Here is a 15,431-nt window from a genome sequence, read left to right as displayed (position 1 = left end):
TCTTTCTCTTTCTCTCCTTGATCAAGCTGCAGCTCCACCGCAGCTCATGTCTCGATCAGCCAATAACGCCAACAATTTACATTTCGTAATACAATTTCATTAACCCGCTAATACAGCAATAAAAAATTTAATAATTTATCAATCAAATAATTACTTGCACTTGATTTTTTCACTGAGAGTATATTCTTCTACTTGTACTTGAGAGTATATATATTCCTCCTTAAACCCTTTCTCTCTCTAAAACCCCTGTATCTTAGTAATTCCTTCAAAAATCTCGACGGCGGTGGTGCCGCCGGAGCAAAAATCCTTATAAATTCGCCGACTATTCAATTCCAATCCGATCATCATTTATTTTGTGATCGCTAAAATGCCTAATTTGTCGAAGCTAAATGTATCGCATCCGAAGGTGTGGGTGGTGATCGGCGTGGGCCTCGCCGGAGTTTTGATCCTCGCCGAGGTTCATCGCCGCCGCCTCAACGCCAAGAGCAGCGTTAGTGAAGATTTCGGAGCTTTCGTTGAGCGATTCGAGCTTCTTCCATATCCTCAGCCTCCTCCGCCTGCTGCTCGCCTTCCGCTCTCTGGTCTCACCTTCGCTATCAGTGATAAGTATGTAATTACTTCTGCTCTTCTTCAACTTATACTTGATTGATGTTAACATGTCTTGGTTCACCGACTTATGTTCTGGTTCAGTGGGGTTTGATCCAGTTAGATGTTACTCCCTCCGTCCCCCAATTTGAGTCACTCTTTTCCATTTCGGGCCGTCCCCGAATAAGAGTCACTCTTCCCACTTACCATTTTTGGACATCAAAATCACCCTTTATTACACAAAAAGTCAAAGGGGCCCCACATTTCACTACCTAACTCCATTTATTACACCACACATTCAAACTTTTCCTTAAAACTCGTGCCGAGTCAAAGAGTGACTCAAATTGGGGGACGGAGGGAGTAGTTGATTTTATCGAAAGTGAACCTTGATTTATGGATGCAAGGTCTTATGAGATCAGTACGAATGTTGTTACTCATAGCTTTTATCATATGTGTGTCCTGTAGCTTTGATGTGAAGGGCTACATAACAGGGTACGGAAGTGCGGATTGGAAGAGGACACATGAGGCAACATCAAATACTGCTGAAGCGGTGAAGACAATGCTACGAAGTGGGGCAACCTGTGTAGGAAAGACAGTCATGGATCAGCTTGGTTTTGGGTATTACTTCTTACTTTGGGATTTTTTTTATTGCACTGCTTCTTCTGACTATAGATGAGGTATGAAATGCCCCAAAATCAGTTTTGCTAGATTGAGGTATCAGTGTTACCATGCTAGTCTAAGGTAGAACTGTTCAGGGCATTTTTTATGTGCAAGCTAGGTGTTGTGACTGTTGGCTGCTTCTTGTCCCTCTTTTATATTGCATTTTTATATTGGACCGCATGTTTTTTGAATGTGTGCATTTTTTGTTGGGATAATATGTTTCTTGGTATGGGAAGGATTGCTAGCTGCGCTCCTTTTTCTTGTCAATTTCTCTATCTCTCCGTCATTTGTTACATCAATGATCAATCTACATCTGTCTGAGGTTGTGGAGGGATACTGATTGTCATTCTTGACTATAAGTGCAGGATAATAGGGGAAAACAAAAACTATGGAACTCCAATCAACCCTCAAAAGCCATCTTCTGTTCCTGGAGGTTCATCTAGTGGATCTGCAGTGGCTGTTGCCGCCCAAATTGTAGATTTTGCTCTAGGTGATATTTTGCTCTTATCCTAAAATTTCTGAGGTTTATGTCTTATTAGATTTCCACTCTTTTCACATGTTCAGCAGGGTGAATAAATTGTAGAATACTATAGTCTTTTCCTAAATCTATTAGAACTCTTGTGTATATATAGGTGCTTTGATAATAATGAACATAGTGAAAACTTTCCCCAGCATCATGTTTCTACCTTTGATTAATACTCTCACAGCTCTTCCTAACTCAATCCTCACTATAGCATGTAGCTAAAAACTAAAAACTGATCCTAATTTATTTTATTCCTTACTAACAGGAAAGAAACAAAAACACAATAAATGTATTTTTGTAGTTTTATCATAGTTCACGTTTAGTTAGTTTAAAACATATGTTGATGCCATAATGTTGTCTTATCCTATGATTGAATTGTTCAATGTCGTTTTTGCTACATGATTTTGTACTAGCCATTTTCTGAATTTTATGATGGTTATTGTCATCCCTATCTCTTTGTACAAATTTCATTAAAATATTGGCATTCCTAGGAAAGCTTGCTGTTTCATGATTTCATGAATTTGAACTGTATTGTAGGCATCGATTCAGTTGGCTGTATAAGAGTACCAGCAGCATATTGTGGTATCTTTGGATTCAGGCCATCTCATGGACTCGTGTCTACAGTTGGTGTCTTGCCAAATTCCCAGAGTTTGGATACTATTGGTATGTCGTATGTGTACATTGCAGTTTAAGAAGTTCAAAATTTTGTTAGATTGCCAAGGCATATATGTACACCAACATTTATAATTTATGATAATCACCTGCGCTGAATTGCAAAAATTCTAAAAAGGTTATTTTTGGAAATAGTTGGGTGCACTAGTCGGGTTGTGGTCATCAGATCATTATGTCATCCTTGTTCCTTCATGTGTGATTCTCGTATCTGATTTCTTGCTGAAGATTTAAGTAGATGTAAAATGTTATTTGTTGTCCATTTTTGATATTGTATTTTGATATCAACATCACCGTAGGATGGTTTTCATCTGATCCATCCATGTTGCATCGCGTGGGACATGCTCTTCTACGGCTAAGTCCACTTGAACCTAAAAGGACCCGGCACATAATTATAGCTGATGACCTTTTCCAGTTGTCAAAGGTTCCCCTTCATAAGACTGTCTCTGTCGTGAGCAAAGCAATGGAAAAGTTATCTGGCTGTAAGTTTTTGCACCATTTATAATACAAATACATTATTTTTCTGCTTCAACTTAGTTTGCTAATAGGGAAAAAATATTTCGAAATATATGCACATCTCCTTTGACCTTACATTTGTTCTTTATGTTGTAGATGGGAAACCTAAACATATTCAATTTGGTCAGTTCATTGCATCAAATGTCCCGAGCCTGGAACTCTTCTTTGAAGAATCGTCAAACAAGCAAACTGCAGCTACATTAAGAGCATTGTCTTCAGCAATGCTACTGTTGCAAAGGTTTTCCCTGAAAATATAATTATTTGCTAAATCGATCTTGTATTATGAAGTTGTAGTATATGTAGCAACTTATACAAGTAATTTTCTTCAGTTCTCAGCAAATAAATTGCTGGAGCTTCTTAAATTTTTATTCATTTCTTCCTCTCGTGGAAAGGAATACAAATGAAGAAAAGTTGATTTCCATGCAAGGATCTAAGTTGACCAATATTTTCAATGTATCTAGTTTATTTATCTCTGATCATCATTTTTGCTTTTCAGACATGAGTTCAAAATCAATCATGAAGAGTGGGTTAAATCCATCAAGCCGAAACTAGGCCCTGATATCTCTAATCGTGTTTTGGCAGCAATAAACACGACCCAAGAGAATGTAAAAAGTCTGTATAAAGTTAAAGCAGAAATACGAGCAGCTCTGCGGAGCCTTTTGAAGGTATGCCACCGTATTTTCAACAGTGTAGGCTTCTCCTTTATTGTGCGGCAAGATTGACTGAGATTTGGGGCTCTCTGGTGGGTGTTTTTAGATAGTTCTTGTTTATTCTTCGGTACATCACAATTCATAATATTCCTTTTTGGGAAAACCCATGTTTGTCTTTTGATGTATCAATTGGCGTAAAGGAAAACTTTGGTGGCAATATTAGACCCAGACAAAAGTTTGGGATATTTTACATCTTTAATTGACCTTGGTTTCATCTGGTGTTGGTGGCTAACTTAATTGAATTTGAAGAGAAAATTTAATATCACTATCATGTTTATGATTCCATTATATGGTTAGATAGAGAATACTGTTATACTCTAAATCCATAACCACAGTGGTATTGTTAATTAAGCTGGGAATGAGTGCTTTTGTACCTTAAACTGAGCATTATGGATTCTGGAAGAGATGCAAGAATTATTATAGTCCAAGCAAGTATTTTAGATTGATGGAAATTGTATTCTGCTAATAAAGTAGGAGCCAGTATTTCGTGGAGTGCGGAAGAACGATGGATGCTTTCTTGTTTTCTACTGTTGAAACATTTGTTGGTTGCGATATATTCTTTGATTCTTTCTTCTAGTTGTAGATTTTGTTTCTTATATACGTATGCTTATTTTTGAAGGATAATGGGATATTAATAATTCCCACAGTGTGTGATCCCCCGCCCAAGCTAAATTCCAAAAAGAGTCTCCTTGCTGAGTTCCATGACAGAACATATGCTTTGTTGGGAATAACAAGTATGTCTGGAGGTTGTCAGGTAATCTATATAGCAAGGTTTTGGTTGCTTCTCACAATCCTCACCCATGCACCCAACCATTCCATAAGGACTCCCAAGTATCTGCCATACACTAATATACCCATATGGTCATCTTTCATCTTGTAATTTTGAATTTGTAGGCAGCGATTCCACTTGGGATACATGATGACTCTCCGGTTTCTATATCACTTGTTGCATCACATGGGACTGATAAATTCCTACTTGATACTGTCTTGGATATGTATTCCTCTCTTCAACAAGAAGCCGGCATCATATCCAGTTCCTCTCCACTGCCTGATACCAACAATAACATGGATACTGCCGAACTTCTTAAAGAAAAGGTGCATTTCTCCACTCTGATAATGAGATACTAAATTCTCTTGAGTTTCTTTAAATGTCAACTCAAATTGTTCTTATGATATTTTTAGAGGTGTAGTGTTATTTTACTGTAAGATGCACATCTCCGAAAGGCTATTTGTTTGGGTGAACTTGTCTTGATGGACTTAGAAGTATGTAGTGACTATGCTTGTCAGAGTGAGAGTAAAGATTTTAGCGCTGGCATGTTTTTGTCCTGCCGGACAACATGATAACACACCCACACCCAGTCACCCACAACATGACAAGACACACACTAGGTGAAAACCAGTTAACACTTGGAAAAAGAGGGGAAATCAAATAGAAATAGAAGCTCAAAAGACATGATTGCACTTTAAACCTTATAACATGTCCTTGTCACAGAGTGTGGCTATGGCCCTAAAGATGCCATTGGAACAATCTAAACTGCAATAGGGGTGACAGTATATAGATTTGGATTTAAATTTAAGATTTGCAACGATAGTTTTAGTAAGCCATCTTTCTTCCGGATTAACTGATAGAGGCTGATCAGGTTACCATTTGGAGAGATATAAATGCGACACTGTAATGTCATAGCGTTCTTGTTTCTATGGCACATATTACATACTTTGGACTTTACAAGCCCGCGATCTCAATTTGCTACTGGTCTGGAATATACCTGTTCTAGTGGACAACAATATATCTGTCCTGTACTTATATTTTTAGTTCTTCGAGTAGTATACCATCTGTAATCTTGTTCTGCATAAATTTCCTTTCTTATGACGCCTTCTTACTTCAGGATGGTTTCTAATGTCATTCTTTTCTACATAATATTCCTACAGGGTAATGCTGCATACAAAGGAAAACAGTGGAATAAGGCAGTCAATTTTTATACCGAGGCAATCAAATTGAATGATGCAAATGCTGCCTACTATTCCAATCGGGCAGCTGCTTATTTGGAGTTGGGATGGTTGGACACATTCCACCATTATTTAAAGCAGCATTTTCTTAAGTCATTTGACAAAATTTTGTCCTTACACATAGCTTTCTGTGCAGCTACCAGCAAGCTGAAGAAGACTGTAGCAAGGCAATATCTCTGGATAAAAAGGTCAGGGAGCTTGCTCTTGCTTTTCCTAATAATATTGCTGTTATGTTTCTGTTTCTGAATCTAGTTTTCCCCACTAAATCAACATGTTCATGGTCCCATTTGTATTTTACCTGCTTCCATGTTGGGTGTTATCTGACTTTATTTCATCCTCCCCACTCCACCCTGCAGTACGTGAAGGCTTATTTGAGACGAGGGACAGCTAAAGAATCACTGCTTTTCTACAAAGAAGCTGCTGAAGGTCAGGACTCATGAACACTTGCAGTTCTTTAGTGCATTATTGTAGCATACATGTTACAGTTTCAGCTCATGATATCGCTGCTATTCTCGTCTCTCTCTGCCTTCTGATGCGTCCAAAGTATGGGCATCATGCCTTCTACTTTATCAATACATCCTGCTTAGTGAGCATAATCAACTTTATCAATACATCAAGCTAGGCACAAAATTAAGTTGCAAATCCCAAGATATTAGCTACTCTGGTTTAGTAAACTTTTGAGTTCATTATTTACCCCCAAATTGAGTTGTGTTGTTTTTCTAGGAATAAATTTTTTTTGATATTTCTTGGTAAGCGGATAGTTATCAACTTGTCTAGAATTTAATCTCATAATCCGCCGTGTGACTCACAGACTTCAAGCATGCACTCGTTCTGGAACCACAAAACAAGGTCGCGAGCCAAGCGGAAAAGAGGCTAAGAAAATTAATCGGTTGAATCTTCTTCTGCTTCATCTGTCTTTTCAAGCTCTTGTTTCATGCAATGATTCTTCAGTTCGGTAAGGATTCTCGAGTTTTGGATAAAATCAGTGGAAGCTATTTGATTCTGAGATATCTATAACAATATAAAAGACAAGAGTTTTGGCCTTAATTTTAATAATTTATAAGTTTTGGGCATGACTTTGAATATCTGTAAATTCCAATATTGAATACTATATACTTAATATTCCCTCCGTCCCATAAAAATATGTGCACTTTTCATCTTCGGCCGTCCCACAAAAATGTGCATTCTATTTTTGGAAACTTATCGCAGTTTACTACCCTTATACATTAACTTATTTACAACTTATAACACCGTTAAATAATAATGTGAGTCCTACTATTCATTAACACTACTTTAACTCTCATTTTCCTCATCTCTCTTACTTTATCAATTTTATCTTAATTCTTGTGTCACATCAATTGCTCATTTTTATGTGACGGAACGGTTACATGATTTTGTATGCATCTATTTTAGCTATTTTTATAAACAAATTTTATTTAATATGACATCTTATAAAATACTCACTCGCATGACTAAACAAATTCAACCATAGCCAAAAAAATAATAATGTAACCGCATGTAAATTTATACTACAATTTGAACGTGGATATCAGTTACGAAACTTCACCCAAATATATACTCTATAATTCAGCGTATGACATATACAAAATATGCTATAATTCAGCCATGGTTAAAGGAGTCTGGCAGTTACACTAATTTTATTAAATAATGATTTTAATTAAAAATTAATAGTCATTTTAATTGTTATTTGATTAGCAAGTTAAATGCATTTTTACCCTATGATGTATGGTGAGGTTTTAAAAATTGTTGAGATCTTTAATTTTTATCTATAAATACATGTTCTTTCACGTGGAATTATCTTTTCAATATAAACATTAGATAAATTTCATTACTGTTTCCTTGAAGAATTCAAGCGGCCAACGACGAGAATTCTCCTGCAATAATATACAGAGACAGAGGCGGTGGAGATATAGTCCTATGAGAAAGAGTGAAAGGCAAAGAGCCAAAGGCGCGAGTCGAAGATTGTGGAAAGAGAATCATATGAGAGAAGATGGAACTTTTAAATCTTATTTTGAGGATATGTGTTATGTTTGAGTGATATTAGTCCATATTTAAGTTTTTTTCTTAATGCTACTTTGTTTTAGTTTTTGTTTGGTTTTTTTTTTGTCTTAGATATAATATTTTTTTATGAATAGAATAAATCATAAAAACTGACTATCTATAATATTTTGAAGTTAATGCATTGCATATTCATCTCGAACTTCATAGCTTCCACAGATTTTATGCAAAGAGAACGCCCAAAGTCAACAAAATGGCAAAAGGGAGCAAAGAAGACGTAGAGTATAAAATATCACATTGTTTTCGCGTACATGTACAAAACATCAATTTGGAGATTGGGAAGAGAAATCAGTCTTTAATTAGTGGATTAAATTGTGCTTGGATAGAATTAGAAATCCCCATCCACGACTAAAAATAGCTCTCTCACCAAATCCATGCCAGCACTCCTTCATCTCTATCTCTCCATTCCAGCTAGTTTTTTTCCATCACACAGAAATAAAAGAAAGGCCATACATATTTGCATGTGTATGTGCCTGTATGTATGTTCTTTTCACCCCATACACATAATTTTATAATCATATATATATATATAGAGAGAGATAAAGCGATCGGAATCAAAGAAAATGGCCCGTTGCCTGAGCCTGACCGGGTCGGCGGACTTCCTCTACAAGAGCTTCTTCTCGTACTCGGGGCTCCGGTCGACGAAAACCGACCTCCAAGACGGCACGGTGATGCACTGCTGGGTGCCGAAGAGCCACAAGGCGTCGAAGCCGAGCCTCCTCCTCGTGCACGGGTTCGGCGCCAACGCGATGTGGCAGTACGGCGACCTCCTCCACCACCTGATGCCGCGCTACAACATCTACGTCCCCGACCTCCTCTTCTTTGGGGAGTCGTGGACGCAGCGCCCCGACCGCTCCGAGGCCTTCCAGGCGCGCTGCCTCATGCGCCTCATGGAGGCGCACGGGGTGCGGCGCCTGAGCCTCGTCGGGATCAGCTACGGCGGCTTCGTCAGCTACAGCATGGCCGCCCAGTTCCCGGAGGCGGTGGAGAAGGTGGTGCTGTGCTGCTCCGGGGTGTGTCTGGAGGAGAAGGATCTCAGGGAGGGGTTTTTCGAGGTCGCCGATTTGGATGAGGTGGCCGGCATTCTCATGCCGCAGACGCCGGAGAAGCTCAGGGAGTTGATCAAGTTCGCCTTTGCCAACCCGGTCAACGGCGTCCCTTCGTGCTTCCTCTCTGATTATATCGACGTATGTGCCTCGTCTTTTTTTTTTTTTATGGTTAAATGAATATAAATTTAAAGGCCGCTCCACGGAGGACTCGAACCTGTGAGGGTTGGCCTCAGACATTATTAACCTCTCTACCGCTTGGCCAACTCACACACACGTCTTTATCGTATTTCTCATGTTTGGTTTGGTGGTTTACACGTTTGGTGGAGATTTCTCATATAGTTCGGGATGAACTTATGTTGAGATTGCTTGAAATTTTCGTAGATTAATTAATTGTGTTCAAGACTCATAAGCGAATACTAATTCTATTTGTCATTGTCCCAAAATTAAGTAAAAACTAGAGACCTTATCTACCTAAGTGTTGGGGATACTTATTGGAATTCATGTGACACTTTTCTATTTACTAAATCAATTGTAATAATTAATTTGATGGGGTGCAGGTTTTCTGTACAGAATTTATTACTCAAAAAAAGGAACTAATTCGTGCATTAACTGCCGACAGAAAGCTCGATAAAATTCCCAAGATAGAACAGGTAATCATATACATTCTTCTAAATCTACAATAAATGAGAATTCAAAAATAATTAATTAATTTACTTTTTTCACATATATTTAACAGCCAACGTTGATTTTATGGGGAGAGCAAGACAAAATCTTCCCTCTGGAATTGGGATACAGGCTCCAAAGGTTAGTGAACATTATTTTCAATTATTTTAGTTTCGAAAATTTTACAACTAATAAATAAAAGATTCAAGTTTTTATTTATTTATTTATTTATTTTACTTTTTAGCAATTGTAATAATTATAGGATAAGAAAATCTAACAAGTTACGTTTGACTTCCTAAAGAGATATCACCACATTTATATATAGAGTGATGTTAAACAACTATATTATGATGTCCACACAAAGTTTTTCTAAATTATAATTATATATTTCCATTTTGTATAGTAAATTTTACACTTTAGATTTTAAACTATTGCTATATTATTAAAATTGAATAATTTAGTACTAACATTAAGTTGAACTATTGATATAACTTGCATGGTCTTGTTGTTATTGAATGTATTTTTTGTTTTTGTATTTAGGCACATAGGTGACAATGCAAAAATAGAAGTGATAAAGAATGCTGGACATGCTTTGAACATTGAGAAACCAAGGGAGTTTGCTAAGCATTTGAAAGAATTTCTAATCGAAACTAGTTCGACCCCTAGATCAATTTCGAGTTCAGCACTGAGCCTGGGTTGGAGTTGGAGTTGGAACTCGAGCTCGAATTCTGATTCAAATTCGAGTACAACCACTTACCCTTACTCTCTATCATATCTGCGACAGAAGAGTTTCTTCTGGGCCGGCACAAGCCCAAGTCCAAGTCCAAGCACAAGCCAAATTCCAGGCTCAGATCCAAGCCCAGCCCAAATCCAAGGCCCAAGTCGAAGTCTAAGCACAAGCCAAATTCCAGGCCCAGACCCAAGCCCATGCCAAATCCAAGGCCCAAGCCCAAGCCCAGGCCAAACCTCAGGCCCAAGTCAAAGCCCAAGTAAAATCTCAAGCCCAAGTCAAAGCCCAAGTAAAATCCCAGTCCCAGGTCCAAGCCCAAGCCAAATCCCAGGCCCAGGCCAAGGGCCAACTTGATATATACTCTCAAACGAAAAATATTAGGCAAATTTGTTAACTGATATTGACCATAATATTATTTTTCCTTCACTTGTATATATAGTCCAGTGTAAATTATACACATTAAGTTGATATCCCATACATTTATTTTTCAACAATTTGTTATGTTTGTAGAGTAATATGTGTAGTTTAATTGAAAGCATCGACCCAGGAAACAAAGGAGTGCGGATCTAGGAAAATGATCCCTTAACCATGTCATGCTGAGGGTGACAACCTGGGACTCACTAGTTAAGGTCTCGGGTAATAATTTCCGTTTATCTCACACCTTTCAAAATTTGAATGACAGATAGTAAAACATTTTCAATTGTAAATTTGTAGTACTATAGTTTCTTAAGCTCAAAATTATGTCACGTTAATATACGTTTACGTAACTATTCATTGACAATACTGAATTTCTAAAGGTATGCATTAATTTAGCATTAAAAAAAATTCATTACATGATAATAAAAATTATTTTGAAATTCGTAATTTAGGTAAGGCTTTAGGGTCTATGGGTTTGTGTTCTTTTATACACTCCTTTCAACACTAATGTATTAAGTGATTATATCCAATTATTTTAATAAAGTCTATATATCTTCCATCTACTGTCCTTTCACTTGCTGTCCATTACTAGAGAAATTTGTATTCCCTACTCTCTAGGACATCAATTTTACACATTAATGTCTTTTCTTTTCTAGGCACCTTTTAATTTAAATAGTTTTGACATTTGATTTGCAAATAATGTAGCCTTTAAATCTAATATGGAATCAAAATTCTAATCTCCCATCTCTTTTGTTGCAGCATTCTTGATCAGACAAGCAAAAGAATTGGGCAAGGGAGAAGATGAACAAAAAATTAGAGCGACGAAGATGAAGATGCTGATGTCGTGGCTTCCCTTGTTGTGCAGCGCCAACAATGGCACGGATGCACCCGTGTTGAGCATGGTGGAGCGGGCGGAGGTCGAGAGAATATTGGAAGAGGTAATTTGGACGTTGGCGGAGGAGGAGCAGGAGATGGTGTTGTCCCTTTGGTTGCACCACTTCACCTACTGCTCCTCCTCCGACTGGCCCAATCTCCGCTCTTGCTACACCCGATGGTGTAACGCCTCCCGCGCTACCCTCCTTAAGCATCATACATTACATACATCATATTAAGTGAGTTTCTGATCAATTTGGGGTCAAAGGTATGCTTGCCCCTAAAAAATAACTCTTAAGAGATTTATGCTTCAAATTAGCTTCAATTATTATGACTCTTTCACTTGTTACACTTGATGTAAATATATATTATTGACACACTTACAAATAGATGAAGAAATTCTAGCACCAACTTTACATAGGATTATATATGGTTGATTTTTTCTTTACACTTTATTTTCAGTTATTAATTATTATACCATGGCAATGTATATATCCAAAAATTAACTTACATGAATGTTAATTACTAAGAAGATTATCAAGGAAATTAAATGTGACATTTTACTCGAATCATTATCACAGACTGAACTCAGTGCTGGTGTTGAACTCTTCAGTCGATGACAACAATGGATCCTGAAAATCAATTACAAGATAACCACATGAAAATTGTGGAAAACAATCCAAGATTTTCATGAATAATACTAGCAAGTACCTGCAAGATTCTCCGGTGGAATCTCCGGCGTATCCCGGCAAAGATGCCTCCCGATTTACCGGCTTGCTTGATGCTTTCATGCATAGCATCCATGACACCCTTGTAACTTATCTTCTCATTTCTCTCTTGTGATTCTTTGATTGCATTTATGAATGTGATGGTCATGGCACCAGTCATTTCCCTCTCTGATGAGAAAAGCTGCAACAATAATTGATAGTTTATTCACTATGAAAAAATCAGGATTTACCGACGACTATTTTATTTTTGTTGATGAACGTAGAAATTCCCTCAGACACAAAATTATTACACTTATATTTTATTATAAAACTAATATATAAAATTTGTATCTACATTCCACCTATATTTTTCCAATGACTTTAATATATATATATATATTTCTTAAAACTCACGTAGAATCAAAATAAGACTTTAAACCGCGGATGGATGAATGAATAAAGAATGTTGCAATAGATGGAAAAGCACTAACTGTGGTATCTGCAGCAAGTTGATAATCTTCACAAGCACTAAAACAAATGGCCTTTCCTCCTTTTGTTCCTTTATAAGCTCCAGAAGGTGGACTATTATCCTCCCATTCTCCCCTAATTATTATACATTTGAGCTCTCACAAACAAATCCAATAGTTATACAAAATATAGCCTCAATTTTGATATAGATTCAAATGTGAACTTTGAAAAAAAATCCTCAATAGTCAATAACATGCTGTCAACTCTTGATCGTTATATAACAAGATTCGTTTGACTGATGCTTTGTCGATCATGTCACGACAAAGATTTTAAAAGCAAAGAAAGACTGTACTCACATCTCTGCCAAAATAAATTTGTTATAAAGTTAAACAATTACTTAAAAGTCGTGTCGAGTCAAAATGTTTTTTTAAATACCTAGCGTTGCACACGTGGGGTAAGTCGAGAATAGTTCCACTGTGGCAAGAATCGATGATGGCGTGAAGCTTGACGCCCGGCCCAAGCGGCCTAACGATGGCGCGGTTGATGAAGTTATCGACGATCATCCCGTTCGCCTCGAAATCAACGGGGCAGATCGTCTCGTCAAAGCCGTCGATCTCATCCCCGGCCACCTCCTCCCGCTGCCTCTTCCCGTGGCCGGAGAAGTAAAACACGAGGGAATCCCCGGGCCGGATCCCCCTCACCAGCCACCGGAGTCCCTCCTCGATGTTCTCCCTCGTCGGAGGAAGAAACCCGTCTTCCTCCGTGAGGACGAGGACGGATTCCTGCGGGAAGTGGAAGCTTTCGAGGAGCAGCGCGCTCATCTTCCTCACGTCGAGCGCGCTGCCCTTGAGCTCGTGCTTCTGCTTCCTGTAGCTCACTCCGCAGACGAGCGCCCGCCTTCCCGGGCGGGGCTTGCCGCGGAGGGAGGCGCAGGGGGTGTTTTGCGGCGGCGGCGGCGGCGTGGTGGTGGAGAAGGGGAGTTTGCGGCGGAGGGTGCGGCAGAGGTCCTTTGCTTCGGTTTTTTTCTTGGAGATGTCGAGGCGGAATTCTTGGGTGGTGGAGCGTGCGGCGTCGCCGGTGGCGGAGAGGGAGTGGAGGGTTTGGCAGCCGAGGCAGCGGATGCGCTGGGCGGAGGGAGGGAGGGAGGATGTTTGCTTGCATCTTTTGCAGGTGAGGGCTTCCATGGATGGTGGTTTTGGGGATTTTGTGTTGAGGTATAATGTATGTGTAGATATGGGTTGGTGATGTTTGTGGGAATCGAATTCTTTTTTTGTTTTCTTTTGTTTGAGAAATTGTGGTTCTTGTAGATGGATACTTATTCCAATTGTGTCGAACTTTCCCTATTGTACATAATCTAGAAAATGGAATTTGTTATCTCGGATACAATGAAGAAGGTTGTCGCTGATATTGGATGATGGAGGCGGTTTGACAGTTGTCGCTGACAATGGATGATAAATGAAGAACGGAAGTAAGCCAAAGTCCTAAAGGGAGGGGACAAAGTTGTTGCGCTGTGCATGCGGCAACTCTGAAAGTCGAATTGTGTGGAGTCTCCCTGCCTCATGGCCGACACTGAGTTTAGTCGATCATCTAACCCCACTGAATCTGTCACTGTGTATATACGTGAGGTGCAAATGGAGATACTTGATAAACTACAATAAGTATCGTATTTATCGAGCAGAGAGATGTATTCACCATATAGGGGTAGAAAGCATTTCATCAACTCATTTCATCCATATTTTAATGTAAAAAATTGACTAACATCCTATTAACTTTTTCTATTTACTATTTTTCTTTTTTCACTTTTATGTTTCCTAAATTATTTTCTCATTTTCCTTATCACTATTTCCCCCTTCCTACCTTCTCTCTATTCTCTTTCACTACTTTCTATCCTTTTACTATTATACTTTCCCTTCTATTTCTGATTTCTTACTTTCCAACCCATCAAGATTATAAGTATCTGTTGTCAACACTATTGAATAGGACAGAATTTTTTTTGAAAAGTTTCTGACTTTTGCAATTATATATGCATTGCCGTTGGTAGTGGCAAAAGAATAAAAGAAAGATGAAAAAATAGCATCTTGATAATTGTTAAGACCAAGTAGCTGTGACATTTCTATCGATGATACCCAATATAAGAAAATGCCAGATTATCTTCAGATTGTTACCCATTTATTAGAGATTTAAAACACAAGATTCGGAATTTCGATTTGTCTATCGTTAGATGAAATGCACGTTATTTAATTTAAGGCTAATTGCAAGAAAATCATGAAATTAGGTGAAATTTTGTGTGTTCCACAACTTTAAAAACAGCCGAAAGCACGCAAATTTTGATTCCCCTAAAATTAGACAAAGTCAAAATATAGAAAGTTTTCAACTGATAATAATCTTGCATATCATTTAAAACGTGGATCCACAACTCTCTACCACTCATTCCATTAACTATTCCCCATCTCTCTTATTTTTTCACATCTCGCTTTAACTTTATCAATTTCACCTTAAAATCCGCGTCATTTACAAATTTGTCTATTTTTTTTAGGATGGAGGGAGTATGACACAAAAAATGTTATTTGAATGTCACTGCGTGTGAGTTGAGTTAACTGATATCGATTATTATTCATAAAGAACATGGTGTCATTTGGTTAATGAACATCAATACCTCTCCATCTTCCGGTTGTTGTCACAAGTTGACTCGGCTCGAGTTTTAAGAAGTATAAAAGAAAGTGGATGAAAATTTAGTTGAATTTGAATCCTTGTATACTCACTACTAATGTGAAT

The 15,431-nt window shown here is 38.1% G+C and overlaps 3 protein-coding genes across 6 annotated transcripts; 2 read left to right on the top strand and 1 right to left on the bottom strand.

Moving 5' to 3' along the window:
* The first annotated feature begins 221 nt into the window (after positions 1–221).
* On the top strand, positions 222–7,774 carry LOC121759336 (outer envelope protein 64, mitochondrial-like). 3 transcript variants are annotated; one of them, XR_006041645.1, is made up of 14 exons: positions 222–606; positions 1,051–1,203; positions 1,611–1,735; positions 2,306–2,431; positions 2,737–2,919; positions 3,050–3,191; positions 3,450–3,618; positions 4,283–4,417; positions 4,558–4,758; positions 5,593–5,720; positions 5,807–5,858; positions 6,027–6,096; positions 6,482–6,625; positions 7,537–7,774. XR_006041645.1 is itself a non-coding variant. In XM_042154891.1 (13 exons), exons 1-13 carry the CDS (start codon positions 368–370, stop codon positions 6,562–6,564), a joined length of 1,797 nt encoding a protein of 598 aa, XP_042010825.1. In that variant the 5' UTR covers positions 222–367; the 3' UTR covers positions 6,565–6,792. The 3 variants fall into 3 exon arrangements, 2 of the variants coding, with proteins under 2 accessions (XP_042010825.1, XP_042010824.1); XM_042154891.1 differs by lacking the exon at positions 7,537–7,774 and having other exon boundaries at positions 3,050–3,182; positions 6,482–6,792; XM_042154890.1 differs by lacking the exon at positions 7,537–7,774 and having other exon boundaries at positions 6,482–6,792.
* A 525-nt stretch (positions 7,775–8,299) lies between these two features.
* LOC121757909 lies at positions 8,300–11,720 on the top strand. Its single transcript, XM_042153364.1, has 5 exons — positions 8,300–8,936; positions 9,356–9,448; positions 9,535–9,602; positions 10,002–10,480; positions 11,368–11,720. Exons 1-5 carry the CDS (start codon positions 8,313–8,315, stop codon positions 11,718–11,720), a joined length of 1,617 nt encoding a protein of 538 aa, XP_042009298.1. The 5' UTR covers positions 8,300–8,312.
* On the bottom strand, positions 11,607–13,938 carry LOC121759511 (metacaspase-1-like). 2 transcript variants are annotated; one of them, XM_042155116.1, is made up of 5 exons: positions 13,092–13,938; positions 12,680–12,791; positions 12,193–12,390; positions 12,046–12,113; positions 11,607–11,687 (listed from the first exon to the last, which is right to left on the bottom strand). In XM_042155116.1, the coding sequence occupies exons 1-4, from the start codon at positions 13,838–13,840 to the stop codon at positions 12,057–12,059; spliced, it is 1,116 nt and encodes a 371-aa protein (XP_042011050.1). In that variant the 5' UTR covers positions 13,841–13,938; the 3' UTR covers positions 11,607–11,687; positions 12,046–12,056. The 2 variants fall into 2 exon arrangements, with proteins under 2 accessions (XP_042011050.1, XP_042011049.1); XM_042155115.1 differs by lacking the exon at positions 11,607–11,687 and having other exon boundaries at positions 11,788–12,113; positions 13,092–13,937.
* Positions 13,939–15,431: the final 1,493 nt, after the last annotated feature.

This window comes from Salvia splendens, chromosome 12, assembly GCF_004379255.2.
Source record: "Salvia splendens isolate huo1 chromosome 12, SspV2, whole genome shotgun sequence".
In the NCBI taxonomy this organism is placed as follows: Eukaryota; Viridiplantae; Streptophyta; class Magnoliopsida; order Lamiales; family Lamiaceae; genus Salvia; species Salvia splendens.
This window is presented reverse-complemented; position numbering and strand designations above follow the sequence as displayed.